This window comes from Zootermopsis nevadensis, unplaced genomic scaffold (assembly GCF_977971745.1).
Source record: "Zootermopsis nevadensis isolate Lab colony 2312 unplaced genomic scaffold, Znev_1.0 Znev_ptg000010l, whole genome shotgun sequence".
In the NCBI taxonomy this organism is placed as follows: domain Eukaryota; kingdom Metazoa; phylum Arthropoda; class Insecta; order Blattodea; family Termopsidae; genus Zootermopsis; species Zootermopsis nevadensis.
In genome coordinates this window covers 7,648,824-7,669,462 of record NW_028259142.1, presented here as the reverse complement: position 1 = coordinate 7,669,462, position 20,639 = coordinate 7,648,824, and the positions used below count along the sequence as shown (strand labels likewise).

The following is a 20,639-nucleotide window of genomic DNA, read 5'->3' as shown; positions in this document are numbered from 1 at the left end:
AATTATTAGTTTCTCCCATCCGAGGTTCCAACCCAAATGGGGATCAGCCCATCCCACGGGGTAGTCTCATATGGCTGTTGCTTCGATGCGGTATATTCGCTTTCCACTGGGCCGCCAGAACACCCCACCACACTCCTTTGACATAACCACCCAGGCACCTTACCAAAATCAACTTCAACCATAGCTTCCTAATCTATTCTTACCTAACCTTCCCTAACCTTAACCACCCTAACGTAATAAATATAATCCAGTATAACCTAACCGAGCTGAAGGACTCAGTCGTTAGTCTGGGGACTGCATCCCATAAGGAGTAATACCTCTCTTGGGGCCACGCCTCACTCACTAGGCTTCTCTCCGACTTGTCTTGGGTTTCCGCCCCACTAAGCGGGCTCGACGTCATCACGGGAGCTCTAAATCACCTACCCGAACGTACCGCCACACAAATGGCTCGCCGTAGCCCTTGGGTACTGCGCCCCAGCAGGGGCCCTGCCCCATGTATCGGATTCTCGCACACAGGGATTCCCTCATAGCCGTTAATCACACTAACTCTTGTCACCCTCACGGTACGCCACAGCGTGTCCCCTGGTGTCCCTCACAGTCTTGGCTGTTTGGAAATTCGCCACAAATGGGGTCAACTCGACATGCTGGTGCCACTATATTTCTATTACCCAACGTCGCACCACACCTGCCCACGGCATCCCACTGCCGTCGCTCTTTTGGGCCCTGCTCCATCAAGAGGTCTTTGCCCCCATCCATTGGCCGAATTAAATTTTAGACAACTCTCAAATTGCATAAAACATTCCATACCAGACTTGATGCAAATCCGCCCGTCCGCTTGTCTCAAGTTGAATGATGACTGGCCAACACTTATGCACTTCGTGCAAAAAATGCATAATAATTGTCAGACTTATTTATTATTTATTTAGTGTTCTGTCAGACCACAGGTCCATATGAACAGGATCCTTCCATCCTTTTCTCGGACTGGGACTGGGACCTGTTCATATACGTTCTTGGCAGATGATCCAGAAGTGGTTTGCCGTTGCCTTCTTCTGTGTGTGAATGGAGTAATTGTTGGGATGCCACGGAGGAAAACTCCGTGTTGCCTAGACCACGGCCTTGCCCAACACAAGTTATAAATCCGGGCACCGCCGGGAATCGAACCCGAGACCCCAGTATTACAAGGCCAGCGTTCTAACCGCTAGACCACCGTGGCGTCTAATTGTCAGACAACTAGGTGAAATTATAAGAAAAAATAAACAAAAACAAAGTACTAGACATAGAGAATGAGACATGCCTCAGACATTTTTCCATCATATTTTCTTACCCATTTACTTAACATGCTGCCATCTATACTTTAGGCAAAAAGAGAAATGTAGATAAATATTGAAATACAAATTTATACAAAAAGAATGGGCACTAATATTACCTGTGAAGAGATGTGTTAATCAGATGTATATTTTTTAATTATTATTTGTTTAGTTATTTTGCTGCTTATTTCTATTTATTCGTATCTTACTTTTCTTTCACAGTCTGTTCTATTTCATAACGAAGCATTGTGTGAAAATACTACAGTATGATTTTAAGCAGTCGTTTACGAAGAGTAATGACAGATCATGAACCTAATGAAGTAGGTCAATCTCAAAGCGAAGTTGTGTCTACTCTACTTATTTGTTCCGTTATGCCATCAGATTTCTCGCTTGCTGCACTCATGCAGGTCATGTGAGACCGGTCCTTCCCCGGACTCTGCGGCATCGCTAAGCAACATGCAACTGAACGTCCGTAAGCGGTACCCTAGCAGTCAGGTAAGACCCGTGGCAAATGGTGCTGAAGGAAAATCGACCCGCGTAAACTGTTACTCAAATTACACGTTTCAGAAAAACCTTGAATTTCTTATCTTTCAATCCCAGACTCTCTGATATAAACATCCGAAAAATCAATGTCAACAAAATCTCTCGTGAAGATTTCTGTCTTCTGGGTTGTTGCGAGCCCTGATGACGGAGACAGTATGACCTCTGAAACGTTGTTTAATAACATCGACCAAACTCCACAGCGCAACAACCCAGAAGACAGAAATCTTCATACTCACCACTGTGAAAACCTCAAATCTTACAAAATCCTGTTCAATTTGTCAATTTTAATCCGGTGATATCTGTTTCACTTTCTCATATTCAATAAAATCAGATTAAGGCAGTTGACAGGGAAGAAGCACTCAGCATGCATAGTGAAGACGTTAAATTTATACAAAATTATGCCTGAGAAAACCGAAGTGAAGTGAACACTTGGATAACCTAGATGTGGATGGGAGGATAATTTTACACTTAATGTCACCTCTTTAGAGGCGACATGGCAAGTAAGAAGTCTAGAGATAAAAATTTGCAAAGTTGTAGACTTCTTTAATGATCTGGCACTATTACTTTGTGAACTTTCTGATTTCCTGAGCAGTTGAACGACTGTCGGGGCCACAAGATTGATTCAGCTCTAACGAAATAAATTAATTATGAAAATATCGACATTATTATCACACAAGTAGATATTTTCCTATTGACGAGATTTCCATGAGATCCACGGAATTTTGAAATCAATACTTGTGTATGCATTGGACATCCCTGCTTCACGTCCAACATACTGTAATGTCGCTCACCTAACTACAAGATGAATAGAACTCTGTGTTTGTAGCCACATACGAATAATTGTTTAATTTATAAAATTCGTAAATTCACAAATTTATTTTCGTAGTCGTCCAATATTTGCCACTAAATCTCTTTACGGTTAAATAATTCATAATGAAGTTTGCCTGAATAATAGAAAGTATATGAAATACTACCTGTAATATTCAGAAAAGTATGTGGACTCCAATCAACTTTGAAAAACAGTTATTTTGATGTAGCTCACGAAAGGTATTTGTCTAGAATGCAAAGCGTTAGTATGGGCATGTTTTTTGTTTGTCATCAGTTTTTCGACTGGTTTGATGTGGTCCTCCATTTTCGCTTATCTTGCGCCAATCTCTTCATTTCCACATATTTTTTACAGTCCACATCCTCAAAAATCTGCGTCACATATTCCAATCTTTGTCTCCCCCTACAATTCTTGGCTTCCACTGTTCCTTCCATTACTAAATTAAACAATCCTGGGTGCCTCAGAATGTGTCCCGCCATCCTGTCTCCTCTTCTATTAAGATTTTTCCATAGACTTCTTCCTTCGCCTATCCTGTCTAAGACCAGCTCATTTCGTACTTTATCAGTCCCCTTAATTTTCAACATCTTTCTATAGCACCACATTTCAAATGCTTCTATCCTTCTTCTTTCTGGCTTTCCCACTGACCATGTTTCACTTCCGTATAGCGCTGTGCTCCAAACGTATAACTTCAGAACAATCTTTCTTAATTCCAGTTCAATGTTTGACACTAGTAGATTTTCTTTTCGCTTGTGCTAATCTGCTTTTAATGTCTTCCTTGCTTCATCCATCTTTTGTGATTTTGCTTTCTAAATAACAGAATTCCTTCACTTTTTCTATTGTGTCTTTCCCAATTTTGATATTTAATGGATCATTATTCTCATTTTTGCTGCTCCTCATAACTTTGGTCTTGCTTTTGTTTATCTTTAAGCCAAATTGCTCACTGAGTATTCTATTCATACCATCCAATAATTTCTCTGCATCTTCCTCCCTTTCAGCCAAAAGGGCAATAACATCCTCTCCCCTTGAACCTTTATTCCTATCCTGAACTTTTCTTTCACTTCCTTCATTGCTTCCTCAATATACAAGTTAAACAGCAGGGGCAATAGGCTGCATCATTGTCTTACTCTCTTTTTAATAAATGCGTGTCTTTCTTGATTCTCCACTTTTATTATGGCCACTTGATGCTCATATATATTGTAAATAACTCTTCTGTCTTCATACTTCAGCTCTACTTTCCTCAAGATTTCAAACATCTTATTCCACTTTACATTGTCAAAAGCCTTCTCCAAGTCTACAAATGACATAAATGTATCCTTATTATTCTTAATCAGTCCTTCTATTATTAAACACAAGGCCAGAATTGCCTCTCGAGTACCCATACTTTTTCTAAAACAAAACTAATCCTCATCTAGAGCATCTTCAACTTTCCTTTCTATTCTTCTGCATATTATTGTTGTTCATAATTTTGAAACATGAGATATCAAACTAATTGTGCAGTAGTTCTCACATTTATCTGTTCTCGCTTTCTTGGGGAGTGCGATGATAATGCTCTTTTAGAAGTCTGGTGATATTTCTCCGGACTCATAGAGTTTGGACACCAGATTGAATAACCTTCTAGTTCCCTCATCCCCCAAAGATTGCAATAATTCTGAAGGTATCTCATCTACTCCCACTGCCTTGTTTGAGTCTAAGTCTTTCAGAGCTCTGTCAAATTCAGATACTAGTACTGGATCCCTTATTTCCTTCATATCAACCTCCTTCACTTCCTCAATCACACTTTTGGACAATGTTTCTCCATGATACAGGCCTTCAATGTATTCTTTCTATCTATCTGCTCTTTGTTCTGTGCTTAACAGTGGTTTTCCATCCGAACTTCTCATGTTACCACACTTACTTTTCATTTCTCCGAAATTCTGTTTGATCTTCCTGTATGCTACATAAATTTTATTTATAAACATTTCTTTTTCAATTTCTTCACACTTCTCTCACAGCCATTTTCTTTTGCTGCTTTGCACTTTCTGCTGATTTCATTTCTAAGTAACCTGTACTCCTTTCTTCCTTCTTCATCACATGCAGTTTTGTATTTTCTTTTTCATCCATACATTTTAGTATTTCTTCAGTTACCCATGGCGTTTTTCCTTCTTCTTTCTTTCTACCTATAATTTCTTCCCCAGCCCTAAATATTTCCTTCTTTAGTATGGGCATACTCACTGTCTAATGAGACTCATTCTGTTTGCAGCCACCAACACGATCCAGCACACTACGTAGTCATGGCAGCTACAAATCTATACAAGGAACAGCTGTGTAGACATAACGTAGCTACACGTCTACACAAAACGGAGCTGTGTAAGCATCGCAAACAACGCATTTGTCGATAAAGGACCAAAAACATAGTTTTACGAAACGAAAGTGTTGTGTAGATGCACGATAAGGAGAGCTGTGTAGACAAACGTCTATTATCCATAAGAACCGAAAACAAAGATCTATAGGTTATACATGCAAGCAGACTGATACTTTGTATACAAATGGTAGTGAACATGTGTGTAAATATGACATTGGACATGTGTAAACGCACTCCAGTGGACAGCCACATGATAGGAGACTGCTAAGTAGTGACATGGTAAGAGGACAGCAGGGGCAGCTATGTAGGAACAGAACAGAACAAAGGACAGATGTTTAAGTAAAAGGCTGGAGACACCTGTGTAGGCACACTGTAGGAGGCAAAGTCAAGGGCATAGGTATATGACAAGAGATAGCTATGAAGGCCCATAACACAAGACAGCGGCATGTGTATATGGCTGTGGATATGGGTGCATAGACAAACAGCAGGAGACAGCTATGTGTAGGAACATAATAGGAAACTTGTAACTTAGGCACTTGCGTTAGACATGCATATGCTCACAGGGGCAGAGATTTTCCTTGACATATGACAGGCACCATCTTCCTACAATCATGAAGGGGTGCAAGCTACAAGGCACATGTTAATTTAGGAACTTGCAATCACAACATAGCATGCCTCAGGTTGTGGATGGAGTATAAGGCTTCCAAATGTGGAGGGTAACTGTGAGTATATTAAATAATCAGTTGCAGACTTTAAACAAGGGGCTGTCCTCCAGTCCAGGGATTTAACATGGGGAGCTAACAACTCCTCGTAGTAAAGAACCCAGCACATTTCAAAGTATTACACAAAAGTTTAGATTTCATATTTCTCCACTTGGTCTCTTGTTAAGGGAAGAACATACGTATATTGAAGGTATCTGAGTTGAGTGTGCTGATGAGAATATTTGGACCTAAGTGGGATGAAGTGATGAGAGGGTGGACATAGTTAAAAATGAGGATTTCCACAATTTGTACTATTCACAAAATATTAGTATCATCAAATCAAAGGGGATGAGATGCATTGATCATGTAGCATGCTTGAGGAGATGAGAAATGTGTACAAAATTTTGACTGAAAGCCTGAATAGATTACTCAGAAGACATAGGAGGGCAATAATATATTTAATTCTAATTAAATGGGGTTGGGGAGGGCACAGGCAGGTTGGATTGGATTCATCTAGCTCATTACAATGACCAATGGCTTATGAACACAACAATCAACCTTCAAATTCCAAAATCAGGACTTTCTTGGCCAACTGGGCATACTATCTACCAGCTTCTTAAGGACTACAGACCTTTGAGTTAATGTTTGCTACCACAAAGAAAAGAATGTGTCTGCATTACAAAGACTGGTTGATTAATACTAAAAAAATTAATCATTGCTTATTGTGAGAATCATCTAAAGACTGTAAATATACCCTTGAAAAAATGCAGTAATACTTAATGTTGCATTAGGTGGCACATGTAAGTTACCACTATGCTCTAAGAGTTAAAAGGAGAAGCAGATACAGTGGAATCACCATATTAATTGATTTATAGTTGGAGGACCAAAGGGGTTTGTGAAAAAACACCAAAAATATAAGTGACTTGTCATCTGTAAATATTAGGGGTTTCAATAGCTGACATAGTAACTGTTAAAAATACCCTTCATGTTATAAATAGCTGAGTGTGTGATGGTCTTGTTATCACTGTCTGGTTGTGATAGTTGACCAGAATGTGTGATAAAAGTACCCACACAGAAACTGAAGGATGACAGGTGTTGGAAATTCCCTTTGATGTACTACTCCCAGAATAAAACAGATGAACAATCAGCTAACTGTTGAATGTGCACACCAAATGAACTACCCGCATTCATGCACTGTCTGTGCACAATGTGTTCCCTGTGTTTGTGTGTGCATGCCTACATGAAATCCATTTCTTATGCATGTATCACACAGAGAAATTCATACATCGTTTCTTCCTGTGTGTATTGCCAGATGTGCCAATTAAAGAACCTATAATATAAATACAATGTTTTAATTTCAAGCACCATAGTACCATAATATACTACATAACTCATTGCCCCAACAGTTTATGTAGAAATTTTGCCTTATTCTGCAGTCACTGATGTACTGATTAATACCCAATACATGCAAACACAAGCACAAAAACTCCTGAATATATTGAGTCTCAACATTATTGTAACAGCAGACACAAGGTGCAGTGCACAATTACATGAATCTTGTTCTTTTCAGGAGTCTGGTTTAAATTCCTACTTTTGAGTTTTATTTTTTTTATTTTCCGGAACTACCCTGTGAAGCAGAGAATGAAGTACAATTTCAACACATATGACACTTGATGACAATTTGTATTGTTCGCAGGTGAGAGAGTAAGGAGAACACAGCAAATTAATACAATATTCCATCTCCAATATATGTTGAGCCTTTCATGGCTATTTGTTAAAAACTATACATGCAAAAAAGAACATAAAGAAGATAAATAAAAGCAATCTGACAAAGAGATAACAACAAAAACAACATATGCAGGACTAATACTGTTAAATATCCATACTGCCAACAACTTGGCATCTTAAATAGAAGTGTTAGTATAACCAAATATGAACTTCCTTTATTTATTGGACTGCAACAACTCTTTCCACATTGCCACAAATATTCTTCAGTCTTAAAATTCGTCTGAAGAGTTTACTAATGTTAACATTGTCTTCTTTCACAGGTTTTGTGGTCCATAAATGCTGATCATTACATTTTTTGTTCACATACACAAATTATGGCAGAATATAATGAATTTTCAAGTTTATTTATCTTTTATACTTATTTTCAGAATCATCGTTTTAACACCTTCTATAAAAATTAAAATTTTGGTGATTACTGTAATATAGTTAATTTAAATTTTTTAAACATACTGTATGCTATATAATCTAAAAAAGCGTGTATTACACAATATTCAATGTGACTTGTTAAATTCTGTAACTAAGAATTAACTTACAATTCAGAGCCATTTTTATATATTTGAACAAGTAGTTCAGATATGAGATTTTTTTTGGCAGTGGAAATGTAGACTGTGGTCTTTTGAGTTGTAACACTGTACATTATTGTAGATGATTATCAATATTTCAGAGGGACGTTTAACTTCCAACACATCCTAGAACACGGATACAGCCCCATAGATGATAACGATGATATCATGTACATATTAAGAATAGCTTCAAATGATAAAATGCTAGATATTTTAGAAAAATTCCATATATATACAAATGTAGTAAAAACAAAGCCATCATTAACGAACAAAACGCCCATGATTCTAACGTATTATTTGACCTGGCATTAAGCAGGAAAAAGTAAATTTTCAATAGTTGGCCACCCTGGTTTCGAACTTATATATACCCTACTGGCAGCGCTTCGTTAGAGTTCACAGGTTTCGGACGACGCAATCACGGCTCACCGAAGACCAGCTACGGACCATTGGATCAATAGCTAAGTCTGTAACCGTCCAGACATTAGAGTCCTATGGAGTAACGCTGCAAGGGCGAGCTGGCTGGAATTCCTTAAAACAAAGTATCGTTTGTATTAAGTGAGAGAGTAGGCGGGGGGACTCATATGTGGTCTCTTGGGGGAGTGAGCCAGCAGCTGCAGTCGTGGAGAGTATCTTGACAGAAGAGCGTTAAAACTTTTGTAAGCTTGTGTTTTAGAGAAATTACATAATAAAGATACAATTAGATTCACAGTTAATCACCATCTCATCATTACACTTTTGATTCCCGTTAACGACCCCGAGTCCCTAGCTAGCTGGAGCAAATAACCGAAGAAGGATGACGGTTATAGTGCAGAGTCCAACTCCTGTGAATAGCAACATCCAGTGTAGTGTTGCTTGTTATGCTTTTGTAAAATACTCTACTTCATTATTTGTTTCTAAACCATTTTGGTTAAATGAATTAATTTCCCTGTTGCCACTGAAGATGACCTTTGAGGTTGAAACGCGTATGACACTAGTGTCCTTTTACAGTGTTAATTGTTTGTTTGATTATTTTAAAATCATCACAAACCTTATTCAAGAAGTGGTTCATCCCTATTCTAAGGATTGCAGCATCCCAAAACGTAAATTTGAAACACAGCCATAGCCCTATTTTAATTCAGAATAGAATTTTAAAACAAAATATTAATTACAAATTTTGGAAATAATTCAAATTTGAAGTGCCTTCTCATGTAGGTGCATTATAGTATGAGAGTAAGATAAGAAAAATAGTGAATTCTAAATGAGTTTATATTTTGTCACTGAGTTTGACTGTATTGTTTGTGTAAAGACATCATGTCATATATGTGTAATATATAAATAACGTGGTTACAGCCCAGTTTCAGAACCTTGTAACATCTCGTGCGTCCTGTTCATTCATGAATGTTAATGTAAAAATTCTCTAACTACAATTCCAGAACCCGAACACGAACAAAACGTCTGGGTTATATGTAATGTATCGAATACAGTCGAGATTCAGTGTATGTCGGCTGCTACATTACCGACCAACAAATGTTTGTTCCATATGTTTCAAACTGAAAACCTAATAAAGAAACTGAAATGTCTTCGGTCGTCACAGAAAAGTCGCTTACGGTCAGATACTGATAAGTTTCAATATCCACTAATGTACGGTTAAATCTGACAAAGTTGTCACTTCTTAAATGCAAATTACATTTTTAGCGTATTCAGAGCGTGAAAGACACGCATCTGTTATTTGGTTTATTAGCAGCCTACAACTTCGTAATTCGTCGAGGGTGATCCTAGCCTCTTAAATATGTGCGAAAACACTAAAAGAGTTCATATTTGATAACAGAGTTTGGATGTGATGGTTTTGTGATTGCGTCAATCATGTTTATATAATATATGAAATACATGAGTACAGCCCAATTTAACACCGTGTAACATCACGTACATCGTGTTCATTTGCAAAAGACTGTCTTGGAAAACATTTTCTTACTAATATTTCAGCCCCACGAACAAAAGAAAACTACTGGAGAATATGTAACGCATAACCTACATTCGAGTTTCCGTATGTTATGTCCGCTGAAACATTACTGATCAACAATTTACAAACTGCCATGTTCATTAATAAACTGGTTTGTCTCCTGCCCTCACAAAATCGTTGCTTAGTCATATATTGGCTAGTTCCACTAAAGTACCGTTTTGTTTGTCAATGTTGTACCATCCTTACTGCAATTTGCATTTTTAGCGTTTTCAGATCGTGAATATCACGAATATTGAATTTCGTTAATAAGTAGCCTGCGAATTCATAGTTCGTCTGGGGGTGTTCCTAGTCCCATAAATATAAGTGAAACCACTACACGTGTTGATATTTAATCATAGAGTTTGGATGTGATGGTTGTGTGAAGACATCATATCATGTAACGTAAAAAATTATGAACGTGGTTACAGACCATTTTCAGTATCGTGTAATAAAAATAAAAACATGTGATTTGTCGTCGTCAAAAAAGAATTGTGTTGGACGAGTAGGGACGGAAAAGAAATTTTCTCGGCGAAGATACATTATGCCTTGTGCCTGTACAAAACTGGAAATCCGTTTAGCAGTTTTATATAACAAATCGGGGACAAACAAACAAGATATTTCTGTTTCGCTTTCATTTTATGACATTTGTGCAAAGAAATTGATGGGCAGTGTCGGACACTGCCGCAGTTATTTTCGTGAAAACGTCAATCGTGTATAGTTTATTAAAATTAAACAAATTGTAAATATAAACATTTTTATAAATGATTATTTCTTAATTGGTACACGTCCATACTTGACCCAGGCTCGTCAGATTTGATTTGTTCTCGTTTCGGCTGAAGGGCTTTGCGACTTGGGGGTAGGGGAGATCACTTCAGCTGAGGGCCTCCTTCATCGGGAGTAGCGGGCCGTCATTCGCCTTACAAAATTAACAGTGAGATACGAGGTGCGATCGGAAAGTTTCCAGACTGTGTCAATATAGGGCGAACCGGATGTAGTACGAGCTTCTGCCGCTAAGGGGTTGGGCCTACATTCATAGTGAATCAGTGTGCCAGCCAGCATCATCGAATTAGCATTTGTTTCTTAGTTACGGGCGTTTTGTTAGTGCATTACACCGACCCTCCTGCGATTTCGGAATGGCGTGTGCATCAAATTTTGCCAAAGACTCGCCAAAACGGCTACGGAAATCTATGAAATGCTAACGCAAGCATTTGGGGAGTCCGCAATGGGTCGTGCACAAACTTTTGTGTGGCATTCACGTTTTAAAAATGGCCGAACCTCTGTCGATGATGACGAGCGTTCTGGACGACCATCTTCGAGCACAACGCCCGAAAATGTTACGAAGATTCGGCAGGCCATTCACGAAGATCGACGTCGTACCATCAACGACTTGTGCGACATTGTTGGGATAGGCTATGGGACCTGTCAGCTGATTCTAAAGGAAGAACTCCACGTGCGACGCATCATGACAACACGCCAGCGCACACCGCCCTCAAAGTTCGGCAGTTTTTGGCCTCAAACACCATGGCCGTCATCCCGCACCCTCCTTATTCGCCGGATTTAGCTCCGTGTGACCTCTTCCTCTTCCCAAAGATGAAAATTCAGCTAAAGGGAAGGAGATTTGAGACGATAGAAGAGATTCAGGCAGAATCGCAGATGGTGCTTGACAGGCTGACAAAGAAAGATTTCCAGGGATGCTTCCAGGCTTGGCAGCGGCGCTGGGATCGTTGTGTTCACTCCCAGGGGAACTACTTCGAGGGTGATGGATGAATTTAATACCTGAGATAAGTGTACGGGTTTTTATAGGCGCAGTCTTGAAACTTTCCGATCGCACCTCGTAGATATATGTTAATTTCAAAATATTAATAAAATTGCATATGTAATGAGATAAATACATTCTATATTATTCTCCTTAATTTAGAGAGATATGTCTTAAAGTCTGTTTTAATGTTTTACATCATCTTTACGCAGACTGTTATAATAGTTACAAACATGAAAATGAGATTTATGTGTTGGATTATTCATACACAGGCTCATATGTAACTGAACAGAAAATATATTTCTTTATATTTTGATGCGTGGTAACGTCTTCCTGAATGGCGTTGTTACTTGTAATGAGACGAGGACCCACAGCCCTTCAGTTGAAATCGGTAACAGCAGAGTCATTTGGGAAACACTCATTCAGCTACAAGAAAGAAATTTGAAACTGCATTTAACGGGATGATACTTGAAATTTTTTTGCATACAGGGAAGAGTCGGTCCACGTTTTATGTGCACATGTGAATAAAACCGTGGGGTCAATAAGGTTCTCCCCTAGAACCGAATGTGATTGGAACTTTGTTCTCGCAATAACGTTATGTACATCACACACTATGAAATTTAAAGATGAGAACCTAAGTGCACGCATGTAGTTAATTAATATTTCTTACCATGGCGTGCCTGATTACAGGTACTTGGAACATCCACCGTCGAAGTCGCCAGCCTCATGATCAATCCGCAGCTGAGCGTGTTGAAGGAACTGGCGGAGAAAAATTGCGTGACATGTTTCAGAGACGAAGTTGATGAGACAGAACGCGCCGTGCAGAAAATTCTTGCTTCTTGTGATTTACACTCATCATCATCTTACCCCTAATCGAAATTTCAAAATACTACGAAGATGTTTTGGAAACGCAAATTACTGCAGTCGCCAAGTTGGGGCTGTTGATCCCGAGGACTTAGATGAAGAGACTGCCATCTTAAAACGCGCGCGAAAATCAAATGTTGAAGCCGAGATCAAGCAAAGCCGGGAAGTTACTAGTGAAGTCGAAAAAATTCCGTTTGTGCCTGAATCTAGAACTCAGGACGAAGAGGATGACTTCTGGACAAAGAATCTCGATCTACACGATCTGTTTTCTGACACAGATTTGTTGTCTGAAACAGGGAATCTTGGTGACAACGATGATATTTAGATAAATAATAAATATCCAGAAGACTTGCTTTCCGACATGGATTTGTTTCCTGAAACGCGCATCGATTCTAAACTTTGATTTTTGAAGATATGTGCTGCTCATTCACAAAATTGTATTAATTCCAGAATTTTCTAGTTGTTGTTGTACAGAATATTTTGAAATATCAAAGCTGTCTATTTTTCCCTTATTTGAATTTCAAAATATTCCGCAGCAGATTTAGTTGTACAGAATATTTTGAAATTCAAATCAGGGAAAAATAGACAGGTTTGATAAATTTGGTAGCCTTCACAGGATCCAAGTATGATACCTGATATAATATACATTTGTGTATCTCTGCTGCCCAAATTACTCCACGATCTTCTTAAATTGTATATGGCCATAACTTGTCTTCATAAACACATATTTGGAAGTTCGTAATTATATACTATATGTAATGTTCTTGTATATGTAAACTGTTGTAAAATTAAGTATATAGTATTAAGTTATGAATACTACTCTTTTATGCATCTACGAGTTAAAATAATTCTGATTGCAAACACAAATTTTGTCTCACAAGGGAATGGTCCGGATGGTCATGCCGAAACCTCACATGAAATTTTGCTCGTCTACAGAGCCCATCTAGTAATGATTGAACACAAAATTTCAGCTCCTGATGCGCTGTGCAAGGGTACGAAAGAATTGCTCACAGTTGGAATGTATATTTAAAATTCGCGCCATCGCTCATGCGCGTGACAGAAGCGCGGTATTCACCGGTACATTGCAACGGGAGCGTAGGCCATTAGCTGAGATGGGTACTTGTAATTATCCGCTAGCACAATCTAAGGCTGAAAAATATCTAGCTCTTCCAATTTTATCAAGTATATTTTGGATATTAGGTAAAGGATAACTATCACCTATAGTTATTTCATTAAGTTTGCGAAAGTCTATGCAGATTCTGAATTTCCTTTTTCCGGAAGCATCTAATTTCTTGGGGATGACCAGTAAAGGGAAGTTCCACTCACTTTTACTAGTTTTGATTATACCATCATCTAACATTTGATTTACTGGAACTTTAATCTCTTGTTGATGTGCTTCTGGAAGCCTATAATTTTTTAAGGTTATTGCTCTACCTTTTGGAATAGAAGGGGTGGGGATAGAATGCCTTGCTGCTGTTGTAGTGGTTAATCTATCACCAGGTAATTTGAAAATATCAATATATTCTTGGCAAATTTTCCTAATATCTTCTGCTCCCTCATTTATGTGTTTTAACCTTAAATTCTCATTCAACAGATTCAACCTCGTAGTTGTAAACAATTGTTCACTATTATGTGTTTCTTTTAACTGTGTAGGTGGTTTTACTAATCTATGTGTTCTGTTTATCATGAGTGTCTCATGTGTTGTGTTTACTAATAAACAAGGGAAAGTTTGTTCACAACTCACTAAACTAGAAGCACAAATAACACCAGGTTGCAAAATTTGATGTTCTATGTAACGTGTCCCTTTTTCTTTTGTTGGAAATTCTACCAAAGTTTCACTATATGGAGGAATTGCCACTGATTTTGTCATCATATAGCCATTTAGTGAAAGCCAATCCTGACCTAAAATTAAATCTAAGTTTCTAGGTAAATTATTCACTACAAAATAATCAAACTCGCTTGGTTTTAATGCATTTTCAAACTTTAAGGCTACCTTGCCTTTTATTTTCAGTTTATTTCCTGTTATTCCTTGTACCTCTAAATTATTCCTTTTTTCTTTAAATGAAATTAAAGAATTTTCCTTAACCAATGATACTTGAGAACCTGTATCTATAAGAGCTATTCCAAGCCCTCCCTTCAGTTGTGGACATACGACATATATTTCATATCGTCCCAACTTATCTACAGAATCCACAAGATTCACAGAGGCGTCCCCCTGTTCACCAGGATTTCTGTTACCTTTAATATTTAATGACTCCTTGTCATTAACCCTAAAATCCATATGTAATGACTCCTTGTCATTAACCCTATAATCCATATGTTATGACTCCCTTGTCATTAACCTTATCACAGCCTAAATTTTGGACTATCCTCGGCTGTACAGGCAGCCCTACTGCCTGTTTCCCTACCTACACTGCCCAGTTTCGTGACCCTGGCGTTTGCATTTTGAGCAAACAGGTTTATTATTACAATGTTTTGCAATATGTCCCTGACCTTGGCATTTATATCACACTGTAGCCGATGCTACATTTGCTTCTCGTTTAATTTGTGGTGGTCTACTTTCTTTCCTAATTGTTCCCGAATAATTTGGACATCCATAACTTCCTGGTTGTCTATATTTTTGTGATCTAACTTCACTTTCTTCCTGAAGAGCAGTTTCAATTAATTGTGCAAGGGAATCATATTCATTCCTAGCTTTTACAATGTATTTTACCTTATCGTCTTTAAGTCCTGCCACAAAAGTACCCTTTAAAAATTTCCCAATTCAACTAATTCCACCTTCAACAAAATTTGGATTTAATCTTTCAAGTCCAGATCTGGCTTCTCTTCTTAATTCAATACCCATAGCATCAATACGAGAACCCCACTGTGCCACAGTTTCTGTTGGACCTTGTTTTGCTGTGAATAACTGACTTGCATAAAATTATAATGTTCTCCGTACAGAATAGTTCTCTTCTAAAATTGCTTTAACTCCTGCCATGTAGTACGTTCAGTTCTAGCCAGTAATCTATCCTTGGCCTCCCCTGTTATTTTAGACTCGATAAATTTTAATATACAGTAAACAGATGACGTAACAATTAATTTCTTAGGTAACAACAATGCACGCATGAGTTCATGTAAAAGCTGACCATTGTTGTCGGTCCATATTTACACATTGTTGATATGGATCTTTCACATTTACGTCAATAAAATAAAATGGAGAGTGGAGGACAGTATCACAGATTTCTTAATAATTCATACAAGATAAGTACTTTGGTTATTCTGAGAGGTTTTTGGCAGTATTAACGCCCGTCTCCAGTTCCCACTTGACTTCGCAAATGCTTCTTCTCGCCTTCATAGTCACGGTGTTTGAAAATGGCACACGACTGACTTGGTCGTGATCACTCCAACATGTCGGAGTGGTTACGACCGCTGTCTTCAAGGTCGTGTACTACCAACTGTGCAACGACCACTAGTTCCCACTCGGTAGTGAGCACGACCTCCGGTCCTCTTGGTCGTGTTCTCGCCCGGTCCACGACTCCGTGTGAACCCCCCTTTAGTTGCAGCGATGATTTGTTATCTTGTGAATGTTGAAATAAAAAATGTTCCCCCACACCAGAATATTATTGCTAAATGTTTCAGTACACATACTCGTGTATTGCGATACCAAGTCAAAATATTCTCTCTTCCTGGTCTTTTCGAAGTGTGCATTTGTTGGTAGTGAGTGACCAGCCCACTGCCTCCGCACAATTTGTACTAAATCCTTATCTCTGTCTGCTAGAGCCATCTAGTAGAGAATCAGGAGATACGTGGGTGAGAAATGGCCGCTGAATTTTGCTTAAGAAACATGTCGTTCATGCTCGTGAGGTTCTTTTTTGTGCCGTAAATCTACGGCATGGGACCGCCACCTTTACTTCCCCTGCGAAGGAAATTGTGCTATAGATTTTTATCACTCCTTAAAAATCCATCGACCTTGGTCGGGTTTGAACCCGCATACTTTGTATCCAGTGGTGAGCACATTAACCTCTACTATTCCACCGAGGGCTCCATATATATTGGCATTGGCATTTCCTCAGAACTGCTCTAGTAGTCGTAATGGTAGTTATTATTTCTGATGGTTTCTAAAAATTATACATCGACCAGCATTAGTCTCAGGAAACAAGCCATTGACAAGATTTCAAATACACAAAAGACATGACTGTTTTGTCTTTACTCACAATTTATTGTGAAATAACAGATTCAGATGAAGAACTTATTAAATACAGTTCAGCAATTAGTTTTGGACAGTTTGATTGTACGTTCAGTTACAACTGAAGTGACAGGCATGGTCTACTGTCAGAATGTAAAGTGTAATTATGAGGTAATTGTTCAGAATTCAGGTCTAATACTGACAGGATCAATATTTGATGTACTTGCTGAGTGTTCGAAGCTGTTAGGAGATGATTTTAATATTATCTTCCTATCTATGTGATGCTGTTCGCAGTGCTGTCTGTTCAGTAATATTTAGTGTGTATATTCATTTTCTAATTCAGGGACGTTGGGTTTACAACTTCATGGTCATTGGTGTGGTATCATCCAATAATAAAATTTTCAGTACCACAATGTTGTCATATTCTCCATTGCAGGAAATTATAATTGTTAAATCAAAAGCTAAGAAGGAGTACAGAAAGAATACAATATCTGAATATCTGATGTCAATGTCACTATGAGTAGTAGCCAAACAGTTGGAAGATTAATCAAGATATGCCTGCACATAGGAAGCAATGGTCAGCCATTTCTAGTCATCTCAGAGGTTCAAAACATATTTCCCTAAAATCCATCGTAATGTTGCCATGCCACCTTCCCCACGCCACAGAAGTGGCCAATTACAATAAATATTCTTTCAACACAGTACATTCATGCCTTGTTAGTCCATATTATTGAAATGCCCACCTTCTTTTATTATCCTAAGAGTAACATGAGATGCACATAACCAGAGATATTTTGTGCTCTACTTATAACAATCGTCAACTGAAATCTTCACCGATTGTTCTTGGGAACAAATGTTTTCCTTAACAGTTTGTTTACCAACAGTTGCAATTAACCATTATTCTGGTAATAGATTAATGCATTAGAAATTAAAAATAGCAAATATGAAAACATGACTCCATTCTTCCACATTTTTACATTCTGTTGATACTATGTCAGAAGTCGGCATTCTAAAATTTACCATTCAAGAAATAGCATATTCATGAACTTAAAGCAGGAATATATTCTGTGCTACATTGTATGAGCTTTTAACACTGCCTTTGTATAAACCACAAATTAATAAATAAATAGACGATAAAATCTATTAGCTCAGATATGTACCATTTGCATGCATTCTCTTTGCATCAGGAGCAAACTTGTCCAGTATCAAACATTTTACTGCCTGTCTTTTATGAGCCAAATCATTTCACAGCAGTTTAATGTCCCTTTTGTTGATAGCAAGTAACACAAAATGATAAGAGGTTTGGTCATGTACCTGAGGGTCTGTCCTCCGCAAAGTCCTTGTCCCAGTTCTTGAGACTGTCGTCGTCCCAGTTTTCTGTTACACTGTCCCAGTCTTCCACGTTTCTGTCATACCAGTTCGTCTCTGTCCCAGTCTGAGACAGGTTTGTTGTTCCAGTTGTCATAGTTTTTGTCATAGTTACCCCATGGTTGACGGGGCACTCCATGTTCTGGTCCAATTCAGTGCTTTTATGATACTGGAAAGAGAGGTTATGATAGGCAAATTAGTCACTGTCTAGTTCTCAAATTGACAAAGTTACAATTTCCTCCTCCTACACTTTATGGTTCATAACATTAGAAAAATAGCAGTTATTCTGAAATCAGTCCAATCCGTACCCACACATCAAGTACAAGATGTGTTTTAATGTTTCCCTCATCTGTGCTACGTTTCATGAGTGTTCTTCCCACTCCAGCACATTTATAATCTCTCCTGTGTGTGCTGTATGTCCTGCCCATCTAATCCTGTTTGGTGTATCATTCTTATACTACCTGATGAGTGTACTTTATGCGGCTTGTTAATTTTCAGTTTCTTCAGCCCCCCATACCCATAATTTAAAATATTCTCTTTAACATACTGTCCTTAGACACCCTCAACTTAGAATACATGTAACAGTATCCCATATGACAATTGCCTTCTCAGTCTGTTCTTTCCTTGATGTGACAGATCGAGTGTCACACCCATACAAAAGAACTTGTAAAATTTCAGTCCTTGTGTATTTTTCCCTTTACATTTATTACATTTCTTGATAGAGTGCAGTCCATAAGATAAAATATTCTGAACTGCACAGTAGAAAGTATTCTCAGAATTGCTCTTAGCCGCCCCATTTGTAGTAATATTATGATTAGTAGTGAGTAATGTTTCTTTCATGTGAAATTCATTTCATTAGATGCACAGTGCAGGGACCTGAATGGTTGGCAGCTGCTCATGTGGACAATAAATTCCCTGCATCTACAGAATCTGACATTCATTGCCCTTTTTGTGGAAATTCATCCCTGGGACCTATCTTAAAATAGTTGAACCTGTATCAAAAGTAATAATAGCAGATCTACATGAAACTGACTTTATAACGCCTATTGTACATGTTACACTCAACTGGCCTTCAAGGGATTTGCTTTAATTTCAAATACTAAAACCAATCAAATAAAATAAAATATAATGCTTTAAGTACATATTTTTATTTCCTTGTCCAGTTTGAAAATGTTAGGATAGTCGGTCTCCAGACACTGATATGAATCTAGGACTCACATGACAAGCTACAATAGGTGAACCATAATTGTCAGTAAACATGAGTTTAATGGTTGAGAGTTTTGACTTTGCAGAAGATCGTCTGTGTAGTGTACCTTAATGGGAGACCAACTTCTGCCCCATTGTTCTGCAAGGGTATGGAAACTAGGTGCTTAATATTCTGTCCTAAGGTACATTTCTGATGGACCCTACTGTCTGAGCATTCCATGTGAATGTGAAATGGAAGTTGTGTGACATTCTGTACAAAATATCCAGCCACTGGATTCTATCCTCCTGTGACAGATCAATCCAATCCTCATCCTCACACATACTGTCTATTTTAATATTAATCACTCACATTCAACTAAGACTCCCAAGTATGACACGTTCACCACCCATTTCATCAGTGTAATAGTATTTGTTAAATACTACAATTTATATTGCTCATTGTTAATCATTTCCCCTCCTGTTATTGCCTTTTGAGTGGACTGTCTGGTGATGGAGTAACTTGTAATAGCTGCAGGTGTAATGTCAATACATTGAAACACTTTATTAAACTGAACTTTGAGGCTGTCAAATATTGACAAATAGGACAATGTAACAAAACTTGAGCCTCTTCTGCCTTAACAAATTCTGCACATTACATCCTGCGTTGCCAAGCTATATATCTTGAAAACAATTTTTTGAGTTACTTTCCTTTCAGAAGAATAATGCCAGCTACAAAATCAACATACATTGTGTGTATTTTTTGTCCTTTAAGCATTTGAAAAACCGACCCATTTTAAAGAAATTCGGTGTAAATATAATGCCACTTGTCTTCATCCACACACTAGGACCACTTCTTATGGAGATGCGAAATTTCATACTGTGATATAATTTCAGAAAAAGCCTACAATTTCCGGAATCCTGTTTTTGTAGAATTTAATGGAACTAATGGTTCCTGCGTAAAATCTGCATTCGGTGTGAATATGATAACTAACAGACCACTGCAAACTGGAATCATACCTGTAAAGATTGCCTGGAGATATGCTTAGAGCAAAAATATACCTATAAATTCTACATGCAGTAATATGTTTTGGTAAACATCTATAACATAATAATGATGCAAAACTGTGTATGACTCATTTGAAGACATGTCGGTAGCTGAAAATACACACTTGTATTCATACATCGTTGCAACTCTTATGTGGACAATAGCTTAGCAGTATGTATATGATGGTGATACTGAAACTGTTTTGC

General features: G+C 38.0%; 1 protein-coding gene and 1 long non-coding RNA gene across 4 annotated transcripts in view; one reads left to right on the top strand and one right to left on the bottom strand.

The window, feature by feature from the left end:
• LOC110832235 (uncharacterized) overlaps positions 1 to 6,865 on the top strand; it is a 112,316-nt gene extending 105,451 nt beyond the window's left edge. For both annotated transcript variants that reach the window (XM_022069061.2, XM_022069060.2), the window contains exons 20-21: positions 1,689 to 1,802; positions 4,916 to 6,865. In XM_022069061.2, the coding sequence (XP_021924753.2) occupies positions 1,689 to 1,802; positions 4,916 to 4,984 (183 nt within the window). In that variant the 3' untranslated portion in view covers positions 4,985 to 6,865. The remainder of the gene's footprint in view (positions 1 to 1,688; positions 1,803 to 4,915) is intronic.
• The window catches only part of LOC110832240 (uncharacterized), a 28,078-nt gene that overhangs the window by 6,962 nt on the left and 477 nt on the right, over positions 1 to 20,639 (bottom strand). Inside the window, exons 2-4 of one of the 2 annotated variants that reach the window (XR_002543867.2) lie at positions 18,150 to 18,372; positions 12,474 to 12,562; positions 11,982 to 12,229 (exon numbers count right to left, since the gene is read on the bottom strand). This is a non-coding gene — a long non-coding RNA (uncharacterized LOC110832240). Of the gene's footprint in view, positions 1 to 11,981; positions 12,230 to 12,473; positions 12,563 to 18,149; positions 18,373 to 20,639 lie in introns of those variants that run through there. The other variant, XR_015534486.1, reaches the window with a different exon arrangement.